Here is a 26,346-nt window from a genome sequence, read left to right as displayed (position 1 = left end):
TATAGGGACAAGGTATTTAGAGTGGTATTTATGCAGGAGCAAAAGCAGCCAGAATATTTCTGCAGTTAGTTTTCAAAAATGAATATTCATCTTAAGCGGTTGCCTTTGGAAAACAAAGTTCCCTACAGGCTCAGGGCTTTCAAAGAACGCTCTGATTTACTTTGAATGTGCGGTCACACTTAGTCAATTATTTAAGAATGCACACTCAGCACACCTAAACGTGTGCACTTTTGTGCATGCAAATTGGTGATCTACGGGCAGGTAAATGTAAAATTACCCCATCTGTTTGTGGTTATTTTTCTCATGGGCCCCATATAACTAGAACCACATGCTTTTCTAACATTTATGAGTCTAAAAGCTGCACATGAAATTTTAAATTTTTGAAAATCCAACCCATTCTTTGGAGTATCCATATTAACTGTTTCAGCCCCCTTAAAACACTGATCTTAGCAGGCAGGTGAAGTGAGGCCATGGGTAATCAACTCTTCAGAATCAGTTGAGTGTCCAGAAGTTCAAGGCACTTAAGAGAAGGATCCTTAACATTAGTCAAACTGACCATTAGATTTCCTGTGATGTTGGTATTGTTTAGTTTTTGTTCAGAAGCTTTCATGATGATTAAGGGGAGAAACAGCAAAAGATAAGAGCTGAGGGAGATCAGAAAAAATACAGAGAAGAGGAGCTGAACATTGTAAGAAAAGGACAGTTCTGTAGGTTCTTATAGGATGAAATTCAACCACAGGGTGGGTTATGTGTGCTCCATGAAGGAAACTGCAGAAGGGAGGAAGGGAGTGATGTGAATTAGAGGGAATTTGGAGAAAGTAAGGAAGAAAGAGAAAGAGCACGAATCATGAAATCCTTTCCACTTCTTTTTTTTTTTTAAGATTTTTTTTTTTGATGTGGACCATTTATAAAGTCTTCATTGAACCTGCTACAATACTGCTTCTGTTTTATGCTTTGGTTCTTTGTTGGCCGTGAGGCATGTGGGAACCCGCACCCCCTGCATTGGAAGACAACGTCCCAACCGTTGGACCACCAGGGAAGTCCCTCCACTTCTTTTCAATCTTTTCACTGAAAATGATTTCAAATAAGACAGCATTTAGTTTGCCCTCTTAAAACCTCTTATTTGAGAGCTTCAATAACCCTAAATCCGTAAAATTTAAATCTGTAAAATGCTGTAAAATTATAGACATATTAGGGTATAGATATATATTGAGTAGAAGCGGACTGATATTAATCCATTTTTTTAGATTGAGATTCCTAGAGGCTGAAAACAAAGAATAAAAGGAAAAGATATTATCTAATATTATGTCTTAGTACCCAAGAATGTGATGCCGTAGACTACAGCGATTTTTTGGACTGATTCTCCATCAGTCAAAGCCTTGGAATAAGACGAAAGATAAGAAGAGTGATGAGACTGTAATATAGAAAAATTTGATCCTATAACTATTAGTTAATCAGTTGAATCTCTTTTCAACAAAATGGCTTTAAATATTGCTAAGGCAACTGTTCAATTAATACTCCAAAGGGCTAGATCATAAGCAGTAATTTTTGCACAGACTTTTACTTTGGCTTATTTTTTTATCCATATACCTTGCTGTGTCTATTCCAAGGGCTGTCATCGTCTGGCGGCCACCTCTCTGGACTATTTTATTTGCTGCAACAAGCACCTCTTCCGTTGATGAGTACTTATTGAGGTTGAACTCATGGGTTACATTTTCTCCATACTGTACAATTCCAACCTGAAATACCAAGCCACTGTGAGTTATCCATCTAGCAGACTTCCCTGTTTCAATTTTTTTGCGTTTAAACATATGCATCAGATGTAGTAATACATTTTAGTCTTTCAGATGAGTTTAAAACTCTATCAGTACACAAATCTTTCTACTTTGACAGTAATGATCACTGCCATTTGTGGATGCCAAAGAACACAAATGAAAGTGTTATTAAACCTCTCAAAGGACTGGCTTATCTCTTCAACAGTGTTTACTGAATGACTCTGGTAAGCTTGGGGAGGGGGTAGAACATGAAATTGACATGGCCTCTGCCTTCATGGAGCTTCTAAACTAGAGGGAGAGACAGATTAAACACAAGAATCATTTAAATACAGGTTCAATCGCAAACTGTGAAAAGGGCTGTAACAGAAAAGCTATTATTGGCAAGTATAACCTAGGAGCCTAATTTAAAGTGAAGGCTCAGGGAAGGCCTTTCAGAAGTGATATTTGAGACTTAAAAGACATGTGCTAGAAGGGTGGAGACCTGTTCAGATGGTGGCTGAGAGGGAGGATGGGGTCCATACAAAGGGAACTGTGTAAGTGAAGAAGCTGAGTTGGGAAAGTGGCAGGTGCTCTAAGAACAGAAAGAAAGTCAGTGAGTCTGGACCAAGCTAGGAGGGGAGAGTGGGGCAAGATGAAGTTGGAAGCATAAGCAGGGCATGTATCTGGCAAGGACACACATGTGCTTCCTGCTTTATGTAGCTCAGCTGTAGCGTCACATCTCCTAAATCAGCCCTTCCCTCTCTTTTCTTGTTCTCTGTCTTCCCTCTCTTACTGCCATTCTCCTTTCATTCTTTCTTTCCTACAGGTTGGATAATGCAGGCAGCTAACTGCAGAGCAATCATGAAGGAAAAGGACTTAGAAGGTTAAGTGCCACTGCTTCAATTTCCCTTGCTCCATACCCTCTCCCACCCCTTGCCCATTTTCCTTATCCTTTTTCTACACCCTCCTTTGAAGGTTTATGTGAACCAATAAACTAATCTATATCAAGAATTGTGCCTGACGTTACTTTTTGTTTAACCTTCCTACCCCAAAATTAGGGACTCAGAGAATTCTTTACCCAAAGGAATGTCTTTTTAATGTAGGAGTTCTGGGCACTTCGTTTCTTAGGTAGGGGAAGTAATTTGAGAAAGGGCTGCTTTCTTTCCAGGCAGTTGTCTAGTTTGCCCATTGTTCAGCCAGTTCTATTTCCAAGTCTGATCCTATTTCCAAACGGCATAAATGATCAGCGTCTACCTTGTACCTCCCTTGATGTCACTGTTGTCAGAAATCTTTAGGCTTAATTATTTGTCTGATTTATAGATATATTTCTACAGCTTGGTCCTTTTGGAAACCAAAAGCATACCCTGGCACTTGCAGAAACAAATAAGAGAACTCCCAATTAAACATAATCTTTATCGTCTCTGCGCCACCTTCTGGAGTATACTAGACAACCTGGAGCAATTACGCCACCATGCCTGAATACTATCCTATATTTTTACGCTTTTTTTAGCTTTCTTTCCTAACTTATTCAAATTATAGTAACAGAAATTAGTGTCACATTTTATAAATGAAGAAGCTGAGTTAAAGAAACCTCACTTTCCATAATGAAGGGGCAGAAGGAGGCCTAGTCTAGGATGTGTATCCTTCACCTCTCTATTTTGTCTCCGTAAAAACTTACCTCGCCCAAATCCCCTCATTTTCTTTCTTTTTTTTTTTCTAGTCATATTTTGTTTTTTAGGTGCTCGTGTTAAATCTTTATAGGTGTAAACTCACTTGTTACAGCACATAGAATTATGTTCCCACTTAAGTCTCCTCTTTTATTTTTAAATTAAAAATTTTTTCTTTTTTTGAAAATTGACATATAGCTGACTTCCCCCCATTTTCTAATCACCTCAGCTTTTGCTAAATGCTGCTGCCACGTCATGGCCACTCAGTGAGTTCAGGTAGCTAGCTAGCCAACTGAGATACATTAGAAAATACGATAAAACAGACAAACAAACAAGTAAATAGATCATATTTTTTAAAAAAGAAATAGAATATACGAATCCTTCCTTAGAATTGCTGAATCAGGTATAAGATAAATAAGAAATAATTAGAGAACATGTGCGAGTATAAGAGAAGGTACACCGTAAGCTGAATAAACACAAAATCTGCTCAATCCATGTTCAGGTTAGGTTTGCTCTTTGACTGTATCTTTCACCTAATATCTGTCACCATCTGTTCCAAGACTATGTGCTGTTATAATTAGAAAAAGACAATTATTAGTCTCCCATGACTCCAATTCAGGTTATTTCCTTGACAATTAAATGTTATGTACAGTTATCTGTTACTCTCTGAATAGATTTAAAATTCTTTTCCCAATGACCCTAACAGCTTTTAATTAGTAATCCAGAGAGACACTGAATAATTATTAAGGGAAACCATGTAGGTTTGACATTGTCTTTGTGTATATAAATGCTCAGGGTAAATAAAAGTAAAATGATTTTGTTACTTAGATAATCATTATACCTAATTTATGGTACCAAGGTGAATAAATGCTGCTGTGGAAGTTAATTGCTCATCCATTTAGGGTGTCTTACAGAGTTGGTTTTGTTTTTATTTCTCCTTGTTTAGATTTGATTAAGCAGGAGACTAAAGAACTTTGAAAACTGTCACTCCTGTCATTATTCTTGGACATTTTACTACCTGGATGAATCTATTGAACACCCTAGTCTCTCATTTCTTTGACTTCCTTGGCTTTAGTAATATTTTCCTCTAGTCTGCCTATGTCATCCACTTCCAAGGTCTTAGCCTTCACCTTGTCATCTGGAAAAACTGCAGCACCTCAATCTCAATGTCAAGTGTTCTTCTCTCTGATCATTAACTTCAGCTCATTTACCTAGTATATCCAATTCATCAATTCCTTGACCACATTAAGATGTCTAATTAATTCACAGATCTTATCTTTTTTTTTTTTGTACCCAGCCTAGATTCCATGATCCATCACCATAATCATTTACTTGCAAACATTTAACTACTTTAACCTTTTTTTCCCTCCATTAACTAACTTGGCTAACTTCCAACTCTGGTTAAGTCCAAATATCTCCTTCTCTGTGTGTGATCCTATGACACCGAATTTTGTTAGACAAAAATCACATACCTTGTAGACTGGTCTCACTTTAAAGTTTTGCTCATGAATCCCAAATGCGGTTGCACATAGCACTGCCCAACAATCCTACTACTTTTTACTAATGAGTGTACTGTTCCCTTCGATCAAATTCTAGTGATAAGCTAGTAACTCCTCAGGAAAAAAATAGCATCTCATTTATACATGGGGAGGAGTTCACATGAGAAGAGATGGAAGTCATGCCAACTAAATAAGGCTGCTTTGTGATGTAAAATTTACAACGCACTTTCCATATCTCATAGAACATACTATGAACTGATTACTATGAATTGGATTATCTGGAAAAATTATCTTCACACCAGAAACAGCAGAAGATGTAACACCTTGGTATGTCAGAGATCAGTGCTTTATATCTTCTATCTATCTCTCTATCATCTATCTCTCTTACTACTTAACATATATCTCACTTTCATAAGCTTATTTTTTGTAAATGTTAGGATATAAGAGGACTTATAACTGCCTGTTCCCTTACCCTTTCTGTACACTTTGCTTCTAACAGCTACACCTGAGACTTTCCCCAGATGATTGTCTTTGGACTGCTAGAGCTGCTTTGCCCCAAGGTTCAAAGAGTCAGAAGTGCCTGGGAGTTTTCTCCCTCTTCACCCCTTGCCCTGATCCATAGGTAATGCCTGAGTGCAGGAAAATGCAAGACCAGCTCCTTGACTTAACTTGGAGCCCCTTCCAGATCAGGCTGAGGCCTTGACTTCACCTGAACTCACATGCTTTCTTTTTATTTTTTTTTGCGGTACGTGGGCCTCTCACTGTTGTGGCCTCTCCTGTTGCAGAGCACAGGCTCCGGACACGCAGGCCCAGCGGCCAAGGCTCACAGGCCCAGCCGCTCCGCAGCATGTGGGATCTTCCTGGACCGGGGCACGAACCCATGTCCCCTGCATTGGCAGGCGGACTCTCAACCACTGAGCTACCAGGGAAGCCCCTCACATGCTTTCTTGTCCTCTGTGGCTGCTCTGTTTTGTTCCCCCAAATCCCTTCCTATTTTCTTTTGGAAGCACGCCCTTCATGAATTGCTATCACTTGACTCCTCCTCTCAGAGTTTGCTTCTGGGGAACTGGATCTAAGGCAGCTATTACCTATGTTTCTTCATTCCTTCTCCAGCCCAGGCCAGGCATCATTGCCTTGAACCTGGACCACGGCAGTCACGGGTCTTTCCACTGCTGATCTCCCTCCCTCCATTTCCACTTCCTCAAATCCTTCTACATATTACTGGTAGATTAACCGTCTTTAAATTCTGCTTTTATCATGTGTCTTCCTTGTTCAAAAACTCCAATAACTCTTCATTGCCTACATCAAGGACCTTGAAATATACTTTAAAAGAGAATTGTATTTCTAATTCAAACAGAAAGTAGATGAAGCTTCAAGCTGCTTCTTGAAATACTAGGCCTATAGGTTAAAATTCAGTTTTTTCCTCCTGACTTTCAGCCACTCAACAGTCTGGCCCTACCTTCTTTATTCATCCTCATCTTCAGGACTCCTCAGGATGAACTCTATCCAGACAAAATGCCCTTCCTTTTCCCTCCAACTAAGCTAAGTCTACCCATTCGGTAAGATTCAATTCAAGTTTCACTTTCTCTGCAGCTTTGTCCACCTAGTTGCCAAGAGTCCACACTGATCTTCCCCTTCTTCAAACTGTGAAGCAAACTTGTCTGTGCTGCTCCTGTGAGCCCTGCGTTCTTCTCAACTTTTGTATGCGTGCTTTATCTCCCAACTCCGTTATAAGTTAGGAAGGGGCAAGCAGGGGTAAAGAGTATGGACTACATCATAGTTTCTGGTATTCTCTTATCCTCTACCACTGTTTTGCTTTGCTCACAGTTGACCCTCGTACATTCTTACTAGATGACTATAACATTTCACAGAGGCAAGTAGAAAACTGAGATAGTAGGGAAATAATGATAAACAGAAAAAGAGAGACATAAAGAAGTGTGGGAAATTAGAAGAGTGGGCAGTGGGAACTCACATCTCAGGAAAATGACATTCAGTGTAGGTCTCCGGCTGACACAGGGGTTCTTATTTTCTTAGGAACCAGATAGAATAAGGTCAGCTATGTCTTCCCCAGAAAAGAGTGCCATTTATTAATTTTCATCACGGGAGAATGCTCAAATCACAAGACATATGTAATGCTTTGCTGAGTACCGATGGGACCCACTTTAGTAGAAACAGTTTCAGTCCCGGCTTAGTTTATAATTTAAGGCAGGTGAAACAGATTTGTACTAGCATAATGGGTATACATGCATCTACAACCGAGCCAAATAAGTATGAGAATTAAATAATGAGATAAAAAGTGATGAACACACATGGTGAGAAAACAGGGGGAGAGAGAATCACAAGCACATTTATCGTCTCACTTGTAAGGCCCTCATGGAGGAAGGAGGATCCAGATTTCTGAACGAGCTACCCAGGTAAAGAACAGACAGCAGAGTATGATAGTAGAATGGGAGGAAGCAAAGCAGGCTTGAGCCTGGAAAATCTGTCAGGGATGATCATTAAAGACATTTAAAGCATTCCAGAATTTGCAGAAAGATGAACAATCAATAATCACCATATTTGACTTGAAGTGGCCAATTGCATTGGATGGTACAAGACCCAGAGGGTGGAGTTAAGAAGAGAGCTGGTGAGGGGGCTTCCCTGGTGGCGCAGTGGTTGGGAGTCCACCTGCCGATGCAGGGGACACGGGTTCGGGCCCTGGTCTGGGAGGATCCCACATGCTGCGGAGCAACTAAGCCCGTGCGCCACAACTACTGAAGCCCATGAGCCTAGAGCCCGTGCTCCACAACAAAAGAAGCCACCACAATGAGAAGCCAGTGCACCACAACAAAGAGCCCACGCTCTCTGCAACTAGAGAAAGCCCGGGTGCAGCAACGACGACGCAACGCAGCCAAAAATAAATAAATAAATAAATTTATAAAAAAAAAGAAGAGAGCTGGTGAGGAAGAGTAAAGATGGAAAGGTTCTAGGCATTTTTGCTAAATGCAAAAAAGTAGGCAGAGATGGCAGCTAAAAGGAGAATGGGTTAAACGTGGGCTTTCTTTAGGGGAGAATGGGTAGAGCAGCTTATGGCATCAGTAAAGAGTAGATGAAGATAGTAACAGTAGATTCTTATAAAGGGGAGATAAATCACAGTAGAAAGAAAAGTTACTTTTCAGAGACAACTGTAAGGGACACATTTAGCTCCTGGGGAGATGCAGTTTGAACTTCTTGATTAAGCAGTTGTAATTACAATCTAAGTCCAAAGAGAAGTAAGAGCTGATTCACATTATAGCATAAACCAGGCACACAACTGGCTGAGGATTCTGTTACATGAACAAGAGGTTTGTAACACTTAGAACTTTCCACTTAAACATAAAATTTGCAATCATGTTTCATATAAGCCCCAAACTAGTACTCCCTTACCCCTTTTCCAGGGAATACTAACTTTGTCAGTTGCTAGGTATGAATTTTTAAAAAGAGTCCATGATCAAATAATCTTGGAAAGCAATTGTTAATACAAAGTATAACAGTTTCTCTGTCTCTGTCTGTCTGCCTCCCTCTGCTATTTATATTAAGTAAAAAAAATGCCACAAATTTCAAATGGAGCAAAAGAGCAAGGCTTTCTCTCACTCCTGCATTGCTCTACTCTGACTCATACGCGGATTCTTTTGAAAGTGCTCCCAGAATCTTTAATATGAAAACATGTGTTGTGAATCATGAATTGGAAGACCTGATGTATTTTATTTTTATTTAAGAGAATATTTTTTTGTAAGGAACATATTCAACACCTCAAACAACATAGCTTGGAAAACGTTGCTTTATTCTAATATTGAGCTATCTACTCGTAAAGATCAATTAATTGGTCTGCTTTATTCACCCTTGTTATATTTATGTCACACTGTCATGCACTGCAATTATCCAAATACAAGACTTTGCTTCATTTCTAAGTTGGAAGATTTTCAGGATTAGGGACAAAGTATTAGAGTCTGTTATTTATATTGCTATCACATCTAGCATAATACTTGACCCATAAGATACTTCATAAATATCTGCTAAATTAAACTGAATTAATTATCCAAATGGCTTTTTCTCTTTTGAGGGTAGAAAAGAACAAGGAGGAAAGTGAGTGTGAGGAATATGGAAGGAATGATGCTGTTAGAAATCACAAAAATCACTAATTTTTTCTCATAAAACTTAAAGTCACAACAGAATGGCAAGGGAGTTTTAAAAAAAAGAGAAGTGTTTAAAATAGCTATTAAGTATACTGAGTCAAAGAATCATGAATGAATGGAATTACTTCCTCATTTAGAATTATACGATTACCTTGTATTCTTAAGTTAGAGTTATAACACCAGCGCCTAAATTTTAATGTCCAAAATGAGCTAAGTTTCTGGGTTTTCATTCAACAACTAACATTATCCAATCAATAGCTTCTTTAGGGGTGTAATGACAGGGAAGCACAGTAAAGCTTTTTGTGTTTCTGTAGGATACACAGTTGCTTAATCTGATAAGAGCTCAGACTATGCATCACGTCATTTTATGTTTCCTTTTACCAAAGTAAGGTGCAAAAGCCCTGCCCTACAACATGCTTCTACTGCAATTAAATGAGAGTATGAACGTGGTGGTAATACAGGCTGCAATCCAAATCAACTGTCAACACAAACCATTCAACGTTGTGTTAGCTGAAACCTGGCTTAACCTTTGTCACTATGGAGAGGGATGAACAGGACTGGTTCACAGGTAGATGAAATGATTCCTCAGAAACACAAATAAAGTCGGTAAATTAAAGATGTAGGTCCTGGGCTTCCCTGGTGGCACAGTGGTTAAGAATCCACCTGCCAGTGCAGGGGACATGGGTTTGAGCCCTGGTCCGGGAAGATCCCACATGCCGCGGAGCAACTAAGCCCGTGCACCACAACTACTGAAGCCCGCGCGCCTAGAGCCCGTGCTCCACAACAAGAGAAGCCACAGCAATGAGAAGCCCACGCACCGCAATGCAGAGTAGCCCCCGCTCACCACAACTACAGAAAGCCCCTGCGCAGTAACGGAGACCCAATGCAACGAAAAATAAATAAATAAAATAAATAAATTTATTAGAAAAAAAAAGATGTAGGTCCTAAGAAAAGGATATCTTTAGCTGGTCTCTTGCTTGATGGAAGATACTGCAATGAAATTGACCCATGCTCAAAAATGTAAGGCTAGAAGATGTTAAAATGGGGAAGACTATGGGAGAAATCAGGACCAACGGTGAATGGGGCTAGATGTGTTGAACACCTGCAAAGAAAAGCCTGAAACACAATGTAAAGGGGAATCTGGGGTGTCCCCCACAAACAAGTCCCTTCTAGCTCAATGACTTCATGAAGCAGAGTGAGAGATGGTGGTCAGTACAATAATGATTTTTAACACAAGGAGAAATTAAAAATTACAGAAATTACATTTTTCCAACATAAATGACTTGCCCCCTATGTGCTAGGCAATGCAGGAAACACTGAACTGTATTCCATAAATAAAAGGATGAAGGCACAATGCTGTCATTGTGGAATTCACATTCCACCAGGAGAGACGCACTCACGAAACAAAAAGCGATGCCACTAAGTGATGAGAGCAGTGGACGAAGGGTGTGTAAATGCTGTGGGAATATGGAGGGGAAGGGATTTTTCTTGGGAAGGGTGGGGGGAATAACCACAGAAAAGGACAGAGAAAGTGACGCTTGAACTGAGTCTCAGAAGTTTACCTCGCACATGGGGCCTGGGTGGAGAAGGGCTTTCCGGGCAGAGAGAATCATGAGAGCATAGAGCAATGTGTTCAGGGAAGGCCAGGGTAGGAGTGGCTACAGGGCAAGAAGGGAAGGAGGCAGGAGACAGTGGAATGACAGCCACTAGGTGACGAACATCTTATCTTATAAGTCACTGGAGAGCTTGGGTATTATTCCACAGGCAAGGATAGGAGATTTTTATTCAGGGAAATTCCATGATCTGGACTCTACATGGGAAAAATAACTCAGATGAGTGATGAATGGAGGTAGAGGACAACGGAGACCAGGACGCTAGTGAGCAAGAAGATTCACCACATTCACAACATCACTTTCAGAAACGACAGCCTGACTGACAAGGATACGGCTGCACAGCTCAGACAGGTTTCTTGTCAGACCTCCAAACAGTGAATAGTTTAGGCTATTAGCCTAACCTATTAGGAGCCTCATAGTTTAGGCTCCTAGGGAAATGGCCATAAAATGTGTCGTAAAAAGAAAGATAAATAATATTCCTAAAATTTAATTAATTTCCCTCTTTCATTTTGCCTGGTTTAATATTATGCTATACTCTTGCTAGGAACAGTCTAGACATTGTTCCATTAGTATATTTCACTTTTATATCAAGCCTCACAATTTACTGCTTTTATTTAGGGTAATGTACTTGTATATGGCATATTTATATCATTCTCATTTACTATTAAAAGCAATGTTATGTTTAGGTATCGAGGATCAATCAGACCTCCATAATGTTTATACCATCGTATCTTTTATGGCAAGCTCAGAGTGTTTCAGGTTTGTTTTTATAGGTGGTTTTTTACAAAACAATTTTATAGCCTTTGCTCTGTCTTGGGTAAAAAACTGGTTTGCAAAAGTTCCTTGACTATATTTGCAAAAAGTGTTAATGGGACCACACAGAAACATGGGAGAAACTCTGAGTAACTATTTAGGGTAAATGTTTTTGTCACTTGCATTGCATTTTCCTAATGTATACTAATTGTCATATGGAAACTTTAATGAAAGTTTTAAAATTTATTTTCCTTCCTTCCTTCCTTCCTTCCCCCTTTCTTTTTTTTTGCTGTGGAGGTGAAAATTACTTCCAGAAACATTCCATATCTTTGAGACTCCTTTCCAATAATTGCAATTACTAAATGAAAAATCTGTGACTGCAGAAAGTAGGCCATAATATTTGATCTTTACCTTTTGTATCAAGTGAATAATTGTAATTAATATCGATATAACAAATAAGAACTCATGAGGTATAATTAGAATGTAAATTTTTTTTTTTGGCCCATGATCCCTTTAAAACTTATTTAGGGTGAAATTCTTCTACTCTCACTGGATGGAAAGATAAATGTCTTATGACTTTTATTATTTTTAGTTTTAAAATGTCTGTTTAAAAAAAGCTCTATATTTTAATTTAGGTTGTATCACATGAAAGTGCTGTATTTGTAGGTCAAAAAAGGATCAAATAGCAACAATTTCATATGGTTCAACCTAAACTAAAACAAAATCAATAAGACAAAATATCAAAGTTGATTTGTAGTTAAATCTTCTCTCCTCCCCTTACTAAAGCTTATGGGAGGTGAGAAGCCTGTAGTTGAGGAAGGGGCATGATTGGCTGTTTCTTTGTTTCTCTGCCCCTCTTCTCTCAGATTGCTGACTATAATATCTGACATCTCCACCGATGGAGGGAGGGAAGATAAATACAGGGTACAGAAATTCGTACTTGACTGGTGCTGTCCTAAGATGGAGTAGGTGCTAACAGGTGTTATCTTTCTGGTGGGCTCTTTGGAGATCTCCCTTCACCTGCATCCTTGCCTGAGTGAATGCATCTCACTACTGTGGTCCCTAGGAATCAGGGATAGCTTCGGCTGTTCTGTGCAGAGGCCTCCACTTACTTCCAGGAGATTCTGTGGACAGGAGCTAACTTGATTCCAGAATGATCCATGGGAAACACATTCTTTGTACCGACAACTCTGGGTGTGAGGCCAATCCCACTGCCTTAACTCGCCCGTCAGCAGCCAGACAGCTATCTTGCCCTTTAGATATTTCAGGCAGGAGTCAGACACTCATCAATTGCATGTCCCAACTTTCATAGACACACACCAATCTCCCTGTATGATCTCACTGAAGCCTTTCTCACTAGGCTCTTTCTACAGAGAAATCCACTTCACAAATCTGTCAACTTCATTCTTAATGCTTTTATATCCTTGATATGGGTGAGGAGTTTAAAGAGTCCTGTATCTAGCTTATAACTTTCCATCTTTGCATCTTCTTCTGGGCAGTATCTCTTGAAATTCATTTTTATATTTAAGTAGGGGAAGGAAAAATTCCAGAAGTTAATTCTGCCAATCTTAGGGCAGGATTGGGTGCTTCAGTTGAAAACAAACAAAAACACACAAAAAACCCCTTATTTAAACTATGTTATCAATAAATCAGGAAAAAAATGATTGTTAAAATAAATTGTCTATGTTTTTCGAGAGAATTACTGTAAGACCACATGAAAGAAAATCATACATTTTAGTACGCATTTCTTTGAAGTGAAAGTATCTTTCCAAATTTCTATGAATGAATTTCTTGTCTGACTCCACTGAAGGAAGGTCAAATTTAAAGGGTATTTAAATGTGTTGTACATAAAACACTATTAAATACAGTTTGGCAAAAGTGATGGCTTAGTAAATGTCCTTCTCAATCCCTTTTGTTTAGAGAGTTACTTATGAAACTAGTCATTAATACAACTTAAACCAACATAGAAAAAGATTAGAAATTACTAAAGTATAAACACTAAAGCCTAACATATAAATAATATACTTAAAAGAATACTAAAATGCCAGTTATAGAAAAAGTCTCATTAAACGTTCACCTATCAGAGAAAAATACAAAAATACATTCATTATGATACACACATTTATTCTTCAGGTGCTCATTAAAGGGCCACTATGTCACAGCGGAGCACTGGGCTGGCCACTGACAAGGATAAAAAGAGATATAAAGGCTTCAGTCTTGAGGTCCCTGTCATCTGGAGGGTGCAGCATAGCACAGACACACACACCACACACATCAATTTAATAATGCATTTAATCCACTGTTTCTCAAATTTAACCTATTTAAGAATCATGTGGGTTGCTTACTTAAAATGCAGGCTCTGGAGCCCCACCCTCAGAGATTCTGATTCTTAAAGTCTGCGGTCCAGTCCAAGTACCTCTGGGATTCAGAAGGAGGAATTCCACGAGCCACATCTGGAGAAACACTGCTTTTTACAGAGGCTCCATGAAGGCAGTGGCCGTATCTGTCTATTCTCCACAATTACCCAAGCCCTCACACAGAGCCTGGTACATAGTAAATCCTCAGGAAAAACAAGTGAATAAATGAATGAATGAGTCTGGCTAAGCTCCATAATGAATGACACAAGCAAAATGTGACATAAAAACTCAGCAATTTAAGCAGCTCATCTGCAGATGCTACAAATGACTCAGTGCACAGGGCTGCATTCTGAAATCTTCCTCTTTGAGGAATGGGGTCATGGAACCAAGGAAATGTGACCTGACTCTTCTCAGAGTAAGTTTGTGTCCCTCTCATTCACTGGCAGCATCTAGACCCCAGGGATCATCCCCATTCCTCTGAATAGAGCCACTGTTTCCTCCCAGAAAGACATAAACTCCACGAAGCCCACTCTGGAAGGCTGGAATTCCACTGGTGCTGGACAGAATGGCTCCTCTATTGGGACTCTCACTACTGAAATGTAAAATTAATTATAGTTCTCATAGATGGAAACATCAAAACTGCAGCAGAATGGGTTGAGTATATAAGCAATTGATTGTTAGCTATTTCTTTACAAAACTGCACATAGATCTCCACTGAAGCAGTGATTATCCCTCTAAAACAGCCTTGTAGGTTTGCTTCCTGAAGCTGTGGAGAAACTTCAAACATGTCACAGCTGCACTAATTTCCACAAGTAGCTACAAAAACATTAATTTTTATAGTGTAATAGATAAATTTAAAAGTAAAATCAAATATTCAGATGACTAAAAAAGAATACAAACTTTAAAATATTCCAAGACTGTCATTAGGTTTAGAAAGAAAGGATTGGATAAGAAGGTAAAATGGGGTGGATAAAACAGGTGGAAGGGAGGAAAACTCATTGTGGGGAACGTGTTGAGAGAGGGAAGACCTGTGATCAGCAGTTTGAATTTCGGTATGTCAGTGCAGGCAACAGAGCACCAAGAGTCCGGGCCTGCTTCCAACCAGGGGGCTGGCCGAGGAGGCACAGGGACAAAGGACTAGAGACCACAGTTTAGGGACATCAGAGGCACCTGCTCTGAAACTTCTCTAGAAGTAGAGGTCTCAGAAAGGAAAGACAGCTGCACTGCAGTTGGAGAGCTGTGTGTTCAAATCTGCCATCAACAAGCAAGAGACCCTTGCACAAGTCAATTAGCTTCTCAGGTCCCCTCCATCAATTGAGATTTGGGGCTAAATGACCTCTAAGACCCCTTCCAGCTATAATTTTATGGCTCTATGAAATCTTATTGATCACGGAGAGAAAGGATAAGGGAAGAGAGGAAAGGAAGAAGGGAGAGAAGTTCTCAGAAGGGAAAAGGGTGGAACACGTATTGTACAAAAAGGAGGAGCAGGTCACCATTCTGAGTGGTCTTCTAAAGGATGCAGGCCACCTGATGCCCTGTGGCAAGAAGAAGGATAATATCCTCTCCAAACTTCCAGCAATCCACTTGGGAAGATGACTGCAGATAAGAAGCTTGCATCGAGGAAAACTGACATTTTGTGATATGATTATAAGAAAAGTACAATTTCGTATAATAATTTTACTCTGATTTCAAGAAGTTCCCTATTGTCCACTGGGATATACACAACATTACCCCTCACCTAGCTCTCTAAAGAGATCCATTCAACCTTGGAATACAGCCATATGACATTTCACTTTGAAGTTTGAGTTCTAATTTGCAATTTTCAACTACCATCCTTTTGGGAAAATGTATGATATATATATATATATATATATATATATATATATATATATATATAAAATAAAATATATATGTTTTAAATATGTGTTATATAAATATATATTATAAAATAAAATTATGTTACATATTTAAAAAAACATAAAGGTATAAAAATATATATACACACAGATACAAAAATATAAAAAATATATATACAGATACATGTATGTATATGTACATATGCATGAATGTAATATATGTATGTGTGTGTATACATAGGTATAAACACACATGCATATATGTGTATATAGATGTGTGTGTCTATTTATATCCCAATTTTTTTTTTTTTTGCGGTACGCAGGCCTCTCACTGTTGTGGCCTCTCCCGTTGCGGTGCACAGGCTCCGGACGCGCAGGCTCAGTAGCCATGGCTCACAGGCCCAGCCGCTCCTCGGCATGTGGGATCTTCCCGGACCGGGGCACGAACCCGTGTCCCCTGCATCGTCAGGCGGACTCTCAACCACTGCGCCACCAGGGAAGCCCATATATCCCAATTTTAATGCAGGTGTGACAAATATTAATGCAGTCATACAACTTTTTCAGTGTTCCAGAAATTTTTCCAAGAGTAGAGCTCTCAGAGAAAAAGAAAAGAACACTGGACTGCGTGTGCAGCCCAGTTGTCTCCTGTGCTCTCTTGAGGTCCCCAGTCTCTGCAACAGCCATTTTTGACTCTGATTCTAGTGTTAATTCCTACCCTCAAGGCACTGTCCTCACTTTGACGTTTAATTTTCCTATTATCCATTGCGTCTTATCCATATTTTAAGCCATGTGGCCATATAATATTAATGAACGTTAGACTGATTAAACCCAAACGCACTGTCTAAAGTGGAAGAGCCATGTGAGAAGTTCCACTTTATTTAGTGGCAATAAAGGGGGACGTGTTTAGAAACAGAGACTCACGGGGAGAAAAACACCCAATTATTCAACTTACTGCAGCTAAAGCCTGGAGCATTTGCTTTTTACTTAAGAAAAGAAATTATTAAATATAGGCGAAAATAGACTTACAGCAGTATCCTGTGGCCAATTCCTAATTTATCTGTACAACAGGAGAAAAGACACTATGATGGCATATCAGAATCGTTTCTACAAATTCTGAAACCCTGCTCTGATATTACCAAAGGTGGCTATGCTTATTTCATAATTAAGAATTAAAGTATGATTTTATAGATATCTATAGGGGATATTTTCTCAGAGCATTGAAAATGCAGCTTTCATAATACTTTCTGCTTAGAAAATAAACAGCCTGCCAGTAACGTGCAGGAATATGAACAGGGATATGGAATACAAAGCTCATCCTAAATTTTAGCTTTATTGATTAATTTATTTTCAGAAGAATTTGTCATTAAAACTCCATGCATTTGTATCTTTAGGACAACAGAAATCAAAACATGAAGCCTTACCTGTGTCTGTTTAGGACCAATATCCATTCTTTCAAGAAGGTCATTTAAAAAAGCTGTAACACTTTCCCAGGGGTAAATACTGTTGGAACCATCCAGCACTATGACTATGTCCAGCTGAGTGCTGCATTCTGCAAGAAAAAGATTCAATCATGCAAATTTGGTGTCTATCTTTAGAGGTATATGAAATGTTTTCGCAGCTAAAAGGAACTCATTTTAAAAGATGAACTGATATCCTACAAAGTGGACACATTACTTTTAAAATCAGAAAAAAGAGTTTTTTAAATCAGAAGGAGAGTGATAAGAAATACTCTTTGCATTCAGTAACAATTGGTTTGGGATTCACATCAAGTGAAACCCATACCTACTTAATTTTAATTAACACTGTCTGAGTTATCTTTGGAAATTTTCTCAATATGAACTCTCTATACAGTTCTCATTCTGTGTATATTTCAAATGAGGTTACTTTTCTCAAAGAAACTCACCCTTTAAATAAAAACAATGTGAAAGCTTTAGCTCTGATGTTTAGACATGACTCTGTAAAGGTTATTTACACTAACATCAATTCCAAAATAGCAGTGAGGTTTGGTTATATATTGGCAAAGCAAACATTTACCTAAATTGGTAATGCTGGTAGCCGAGAAAATACTTCAAGCTTTTTGGTATGCTCCCGTGTATATATATGTCTCATTCATTGCTTACTCTTTTCAAACACTGCACAAACATTGCATAAAATCTGTACCTTGTACAGGGGCAATGGAGTTCACGACTTGAAATGTGGGGCTGACGTCAGAACAGATTCCCGTTGTGTAATGCAAATGTCCACATCTATAGGCATATAAGGGCCCGCACGCCTTTTAAAAAATTAAAGTCATAAGATTAAAAATTATATAACAGATTTTATAAAGATTTGTAATATAATTCTTGGTTCATTAACTATCTTGACTCTTCCTTTTCTTACCAGAAACCCTCCATTTGGGTTGGTGACTAAAGTTGATCCAAATGTCATATTCTCCTTTACTTCTGTGACATTGGGAATTGATGTATTAACTAAAAATAGAAGAAACGTTTATGATGGTGGAAAACAAAGTAAAATTAAGTGTCTTCTCATTAAAACATTCTGGCTTTTGTCTCAGAAACTTTGTCTGGATCACTGCCTCACATACTTTTGCTGAACTGTAAACTATCAGGGCAATGAGAACATGGGATAGCTTTTCACATATTTTTGCTAACTAAAATAAATAAAATATTTAGTCTCATAATATTGTAGATGCAAAGTAAACTTATACAATCATCCAACATGTTACATCTACATGTTATATATGACCAATGATGAAACATGATTTCTGGCAGGAAGAAGGAAAATGGGTAGAAGGCCAGAAAAGAAAACTCAAACACAAGATTTTGACCATTAGTTTCACCATCACAGGGACATCAGGAGGGTTACAAAGAAAACTGGAGCAAGATTAGAGCAGTGGTCAGGAAGTTTGGGTAAAGACACAATGAAGGGACTACATCTGACAGAACAAATAAGAATGTTGAGCCCTAAAGCATGCCAACCTGGCAAAAAGAAGTTCCACTCACTCACAATAAAAAAGAAGAAGAAAAAAAAGATTGGACAGGAAAGGCAAAAGCTTCTAAACCCTGCTTAGCAGAGCGCTAAAATAATTGAAAGTGGCAAAACTCAAGTTCAGGAAAGATTTGTCTCACTGTTCATGCCTAGAAGTTTTTCTTACCTTAAGATTACATGTAGATTTAATGGAATGGAAGCAGAGATTCCTGAAAGGTCACAATCACCTCCTAATCTGAGCATTGGTCTTTGTCCCAGAATCCAGTCTGGTTTGCTTTAAAAGCATCTGGAACTGGTCTTGAATAATCTAGATTAGAATTTTTTATACTACCGTTGACACAGGATGAGCATTCCTGGGACATGAGAGACTACAGCAGAAACTTCCGTACTGTTCTCGGTGTAGCCAACATCTTCACACTACTGTTAAAACTCTATTCCAGTTTCCAGTAATGGAGGAGTTGCTCTTATCAGAACAACTCTTCTGCAAATAACAACTATAAGCTCTAGGAAAAGGGGAAAAAAATGTATGAAACAACCGTCTGAAGGCACTGTAAAGCAACCAAGAGCAGGCAGAAACTGGAAGGGAGTCTATACTTGTAAGAAGAGATTAGAACTGGATGAGTTTCCTGTTTTTGTGTTTGTTTGTTTTCCCCTAAGGGAAGGCCTGAGTCAGTGGCTAAACCTCAGATAGACCTCACAGTCTTCCTGTCTAGAAGAAACAGAGGACAGAGAATGGGGCAATGACAGCAGTGCCAAGTGAAGTGGGGGGTATCTTGGAAAGTAGAGCCACAAAAGGAGAGTTTGAGTATATACAGATATTCTTTCCAAACATCTGAATGACCTGAACTGTACATGTGCGGGGTAAACGTCACACAGCCCAGCTAAAAAATTAGAAGAATTGAATAGAGATTTTAACTGCTTCCCACTGTTGTTTGGAAACTGAGTTCAGCCAAGTAAATTGCCTGCTAAAGCTAAAAGTTAAGACTTTTCAAAAGCACATAACAGATCTAGAATCTCCACACTTAAAACTCAAGAGTTTAATCCAGGATACAATAAAAAATTAATAAACATAAGAAGAAACAGGAAAATATGACCTAACCTCAAGAGAAAGGTAATAAGTGGAAAGCGATGTTGAGATATTACAGAGGTTGGAATTATCAGGCAAGACATATTAAAGTAGTTATGCTCTTGAATGTAAAGAAAAAAATGCTCATAATAAACAAGTAGGAAATTGAAAAAAAGGAGAACTGAAAAATACAATATCTTAAATAAACCTGAAGAGGATGAGTCATTTCCATGGTACTTAATATTGCACAGAACACTGACAGGTTTCCAATTCCTGGATAGTTCTAGTAGGAATTTTCTGGTCATGTTCTAACTATGCTGATACTTCTATCAAATACATACATTTCAATATAAATTTACCTTTTGCAATTCTTTTTAAAATTTAACTTTATATTTCTCATGTTATTTTCTTTAAAAAAAACAAACACTAAGTTAAATTTTGTGGAGGAAATGTGATGGATAGGTTTATTTAGAAGAGTTCTTTTTATGTTACCACTGGTTTTACAAAGGATTCTGAACAATGGAGGTGGTTACAAGTTACAAAACTAGTAAGACCTTCTATATCTATAGATATTCTATGATGAATTTCTAAAGTAAATGAAGGGCAGAAGGCATCAAAATGTCATTTTATGTAAATCTGAATAATAAAAATGGAAGAATGTTTATAGATTCCTTCTAATCTTTTCCTGAGTTGGTTGAAATTCACTTTCAGTGAGAATGCTGGGCATAATTTAGGATCAGACTTTTTTTTTTTTTTTTGCGGTACGCGAGCCTCTCGCTGCCGTGGCCTCTCCTGTTGCGGAGCACAGGCTCCGGACGCGCAGGCTCAGCAGCCATGGCTCACGGGCCCAGCAGCTCCACGTTATGTGGGATCTTCCCGGACCGGGGCATGAACTCGCGTCCCCTGCGTCGGCAGGCGGACTCTCAACCACTGCGCCACCAGGGAAGCCCCAGACTTTAATATTTTGACTTTACATACCTGGAAGATCCAACTTTATGCAAGGTAATGATTCACCTCTCCCAACTGGACACTTATAGACATCTCCAGTTCTGTTCTTGGGTTGTCCAACTAAAGGAGAACCAACAAGCACCCTGGAAATTAAATAACTCAATTAACACTTTTGAATAATGAGAAACATTTTATTTTTGTTACTGTATGACTAGTTCGAAGACGATTGACCGTAGCTCCCATAGACATAATTAGATAGCCATCCTCAGTTAGTAACTTAATGTTATCTAAAATAAGCAGAGTGTCTTCTTCAAATTGCAGATTGATTTAAATTAAAAAACAGTAAAATATATAGGAGAGAGACTTGAGAATATTTTAGTTTCTTGTATTATATGTTACTTTAACACATTTTTTTTTTTATTTGGGGGCTGAATCATAATTATTGGTTAAGCCTGCTGCTGTGTTAATTTACAAAATACACATGGAAGTATAAATGACTTTTTCCCACGAGGAATTGATAATGTCATAGAGAGGTCAGGAAATATAAACATTATATCATAAGGTTTAATATTAGTATATACTAGTTTGTAGGCACTTAAAATAAGGATAGTTATGAGACTCAGGTTTAAAATCACTTATTGTTTTTTTAGACAGAAGTATGAAATCAGTCTAATAATAATTAATGGAAAAAACATAATCATGATTTATTTTAGTCCTAGCGAGCCATTTAACAAGGTTTCCTATGATATCTTCAGGAACAGGATGGGTGAATATGGTTGAATGTTAAGGTACTTTTTGGGATCCACAGCTGCTGATTCATTGCTGGCTAAACAGCTATATCCAAACACACTGATTACTAATATGTATAAAATGGATAACTAATAAGAACATGCTGTATAAAAAATAAATTAAGTTTAAAAAAAAACAAAGACACATTACTAGCAACCAAAGGACTCTAATTATATACCATAAGACTGCACTTGGGATTGACTTAGGCTATACCTTTGTTAATGACTTAAGTGAAGACACAGAAAGCATAAAGGTACTCATCAAGTAAATCAAAATACCAATTTGGGCATTCAGAAGTGTCAACATTCTGGAACAAGAAACTTGAACTAGTAAAGTTTAATAAGAACCTATGTAAACAACTTCACTTAACTGTGTACTATTATCTACATCAGTACAGAATGTCGGAAACCTGACTTAATAGAAGTTCGTGTGAAAAAGTCATGGAGGATTTAGTTGACAGCAAGAAAACATGAGCCAACAGTGTATTTTAGTGCCAAAAATGGTAATGGTAATGTGACCTTAGGCATCATTGCTAGAAATAGATGCCCTGGTCAAGGAGAGTGATAGCCCCTCTGTGCTCTGCACTGTCGGGCCATGTCTGGAATCTCCAAATTAAGAGGGACATAGGCACAATGGAATGTATTTAGGAGACTATGACTCAGATAGTTAAGATTCTGGTAATTTTGTCAGACCAGAGATGCTTGAGGGAAAGTTGAGGACGTTTAGCATGGAGAAAAAAACGTCTGAAGGAGAGTTGAAAGGTTGTGAAGGAGTGCAGGTGGATTGGGCATTCCTTTTAAAAATTTTCAAAATTTGAAAGTTTGTCATATTGAAAAGGGATGGGATTTATTTTGTGTAAGTCCTTTGGACAAAGCTGGTATTATGGAAATAAGTTTTACAACAACTGCAAATACTGAATTGTTGAACAGACTCCCTAAAACATAGTTGTGATATAATGCCTCTGCAAAGCCATTTCTGATATACATAAATAACCATAAAAATGTTCAAACCCCTTAACGCATAATTCTTCTGGGAATCTATCTTAAAAAAATGACCTAAATTAAAGGAAACAAGCTTAATGCATAAAGATATAATGCTTATAGTGGTATATATAATCATAAAAGTTTAAAAGAAGTGTGATCAACAGCAAGACTAATTAATTATTGTAGGTTCATTCCATAGAATATTGTGCAGTCATAAAAAAATAGTTAATAAGACTGCATGGTAGGATAAAAAATTAGTGATGACCTAATTTAAAGTAAAAACCTACCTAATTTGTTGAAAACCTATGACAATTTGAAGTGAAAGATACCAAATTATATTCAATGTACTTATTATAACAGCAATGATAAAAACAGCCAGCATTTATTGAATTTATACCATGTGCAGAACACTGTTTTAAGTGTTTTCCATGTCCTAAGTAATTTAATCCTCTCCATAAAATATAGCATGAACTTTGGTGCCAGACTTCATGAGTTCAAATCATGGTTTTACCCTTTACTTAGCTGTATGGTTTAGGACAAGCCAGTTATCCTCTGTGCTTTAGTTCCTTCGTCTGTAAAATGGAAATAATAAGAGTAGCTACCTGACACGATCATCATGAACATTAAATGAGCTAATGTATATAGAATGCTTAGTACAGTATTTGGCTTATAACATGTGCTATCTAAGTGTTGGTTCTTTTTATTATTATATACATATTTTCAGATGATGGACAACTCTATCTATGTAGAACATAGATTAAAAGGGAGTACACCAAAAAACAAATTCTATTAAGGAAATTATGGTTAGGCTTTAAGGTTTTTTTCCCCAATTTTTCAAAACCTTTTGTAATGTGATTGATTAAACAAGCTTTATAGTTAAAACAGTTCGGAGAAAAGTAGTGGATATGTTATGAAAGTCTTTAAGTTGAGACTAGACAGATTGATTAATGTTTATAGAGAAAATCCTACATGCTCAGCATTAATGCCAGGCACTGGGAATATAAAATGGATAAAACACAATTTTTAAGGTTGCTTAAAACTTAGGGGAGAAGCAAAAATATAAATGTTCTATTACCATATTGAATAGTTCTGAACTTGGTGCAGTTTCAGCAAAGTCTTAGAAGCAAGAAGGGATGCACATGGCTCTTTCGGTAAGTTCAAGTAACTCAGGGTAGCTGGAGTGGAACTTGAGTCTGGCAAGGTAAATAGGGTCCAGATCACATATGTTCTTACAGTGCACTTTAAGAACTTTGGATTTATTGTATGGAGGGGAGAGTTGGGAACTATTGAAGCTTTTAAAGAGGGATGTGGGACTTCCTGGTGGTCCAGTGGTAAAGAATCCACCTTCCAATGCAGGGGACACAGGTTCGATCCCTGGTTGGGGAACTAAGATCCTACATGCCGCGGGGCAACTAAGCCCGCGCACTGCAACTACTGAGCTTGTGCACCTAACTGGAGCCCACATGCCGCAAACTCCAGGCCTCCAAAGACCCTTCCAATTCTAAGAGTCCATCATCTGAATAGAACAAATTATAAGTGTATGGAGGAGTACTAATTAGCTGGAAAACATGAACCATTAACTGGGGAAAATCTAGAACAATCTATAAAAAAGTGAGTTCTGAACAGTATGTTAACAATAAAGTTATCAGGTTATAAGGCAGGAGACAAGAGAGATCACAGATATCCCAGGCAAAAATGTGGAAACAGGAGCATGAGGACTGAAAATGGAAGGTAATGAGGAAGTATGGGTGACTGGAACACAGCATAAAGCTTCTGTATAACCTGGAGTAGGAAGGTTGAGACTGGCAAGCAGTAGACTTTGAAGGAAAGGTTCTGGAATTTATATTTGAACTCTAGGCCAATAGAAACCTCTAGAGTATGATGATAATTGGAAATAACCTGATATAGCAACTGGAGCCATGGCCTATTGTATATTCTGGATAAGTAAAGCCTGGGGTGTGAGAACTCAGAAAACGGTAGAGTGTAGTAGGCTAGGACTGAGACAGGGAGTTTGAGAGTTGGAATCAGTGATAAAGAATGGGTAAGCAGGACAAAGGACGTAGAATATAAAACAAATTTGTGTATTTCTGATATCAAACATGCAACTCTGGAATATATCCCACCCCTTAATCCTAAGAAAGCCTCACTTTTCCCAAGCTGCATAAAAATGACAAGATCTTAGAAGAATATCAGCATAGAGTTTATGGAATTTTAGGAATCTTCAGTATTCTCAAGCCCCACTATCTTGCTCTATTTTTTCTCACAGCACTTATTACATTCTGACATATAACCTACCTGTTTATTAAGTTTATTATTTGTCTTTTGTTTTTCCATCCCCAATAGAATATAAACTCCACAACAGCAGGAATTTTCACCTATTCATTCACTCATATATCCTGAGTGACTCTAACAGAGCCAGATATAAAAATCAGCATTCAATAAATATTTATTGAATGAATAAATTATGACTGCATCAAATGCTCTAAGAATCTGAATAAGGAATACCTGGTCATTCATGTGACCAGCTAAGAGGTGCTAATTGTGAAGTCTTTTTTTTTTCACTTTAGAGGCTGGATATTTTGCTTAAGCAGAATACCATATATGCCTTTGGGTGACACAGCAGGCATTTCCACAGGTCAAGGCTGTAGAGAATCCTTGCTGTTATAGGAGCAAACTGGCTGAAGGCATAAGGCTGGGGTTCCACATCCTGGCCCTGTCACACTCGCTGTGTTTAACCTTTGGCAATTCATTCTCTGAGTCCCAGCTTCCTGTCTAGAAAATGAGGATAACAGTCATATTCACTCAAACACACAGGGTCAAGGTGAAGACCCAAAGCACATTGTTTCATGAACGATGGATATTGTTACTTTAAACTTTAATGCAAGTTTGCTTTAACTCGTTAAATTTTATTTATATTAAATTTCTGCTTTTTATATGATATTATTGCAATGATTTGTATGCAGATTGAGGATTAAAGAATGTTCTGGGTCTCATTATTGATCACTAGAGAAACACCTGATGAACTCAAAGGTCATCAAAGTGAGAGAAACACTTCTTCTCCATGAAAAAGCTCCAAATATAAAATTTAATAAACTGAGAAATGCTTCCTATTCATAATAGTTATTTTTGTCAATATGACTGCTATTATATTTATTTGAAGGGTAGCTGGCCTCTGACTGCTCTGTTTCATATTTATATGTTTTTCTTCTGTAAAAGATAGTTTCCTGGAGATTGTTGTCTCATATTTACATTATTTCTTTTCACCTAACTCTTTCCTGATCTCCAAGCCAAAGTCTGTATCAGAGTGCCAAGTACCTCCTGCCAGGCATTAAAAAACAAAAAACAAAAACCAACAGAGTGTTTGGTCGTCTTAGAGAATGAAGTTATACAGTGGCCCCATGAGCTGTTGTGCTTTTCAGTCATGAAAGGTAGAGGGGTAGAAATGAGATGAACCAAAGAACTGACGTTTGGCAAAGAGGAAATTTCAACTTCAAAAGATATTATAAGCAATTTAAAATAAACTTTATATTAAAATATGTGAGAGAAAATTTGATAAAACTTCTAAAAAGTTTTTTCACCCCAAGCGTGAATAGGCTTTATTTAAAACACACATACATTGGAAACAGGGCATCAGTCACTTGAGCCCACTAGTAAACCTTACCTGGCACAAAGCAGGGTCCTCTAGGGTAAAGGCATGAAGCCAGTACATTTTGATATATATCGGGTTGGGGATTGGCTAGGGAAGTATTTGCATCATGAGAATCTATTTTGAAAAGACAGGCCCACTGAAGTCACCGAAGCCCCTAAGAATGGACGCTTAGATAGCACTCAGAGGGGTGGGTGCACACGCTGGAAGGAAGGAAGCAAAGAACAACAAAGAGTGGAAAGTCCCACGCCAGCATCTCATTTTTTTCCCATC

The 26,346-nt window shown here is 38.1% G+C and overlaps 1 protein-coding gene across 3 annotated transcripts in view; it reads right to left on the bottom strand.

Moving 5' to 3' along the window:
- The window catches only part of ITGA1 (integrin subunit alpha 1), a 173,569-nt gene that overhangs the window by 76,223 nt on the left and 71,000 nt on the right, over positions 1-26,346 (bottom strand). For all 3 annotated transcript variants that reach the window (XM_079916898.1, XM_079916899.1, XM_079916900.1), the window contains exons 3-7: positions 20,686-20,798; positions 18,033-18,121; positions 17,814-17,925; positions 17,075-17,202; positions 1,591-1,739 (exon numbers count right to left, since the gene is read on the bottom strand). In XM_079916898.1, the coding sequence (XP_079773024.1) occupies positions 1,591-1,739; positions 17,075-17,202; positions 17,814-17,925; positions 18,033-18,121; positions 20,686-20,798 (591 nt within the window). The remainder of the gene's footprint in view (positions 1-1,590; positions 1,740-17,074; positions 17,203-17,813; positions 17,926-18,032; positions 18,122-20,685; positions 20,799-26,346) is intronic.

This window comes from Stenella coeruleoalba (genome assembly GCF_951394435.1).
Source record: "Stenella coeruleoalba genome assembly, chromosome: 3".
NCBI lineage: Eukaryota > Metazoa > Chordata > Mammalia > Artiodactyla > Delphinidae > Stenella > Stenella coeruleoalba.
The sequence above is the reverse complement of the archived record's forward strand: the minus strand, read 5'-3'. Positions and strand labels throughout refer to the sequence as shown.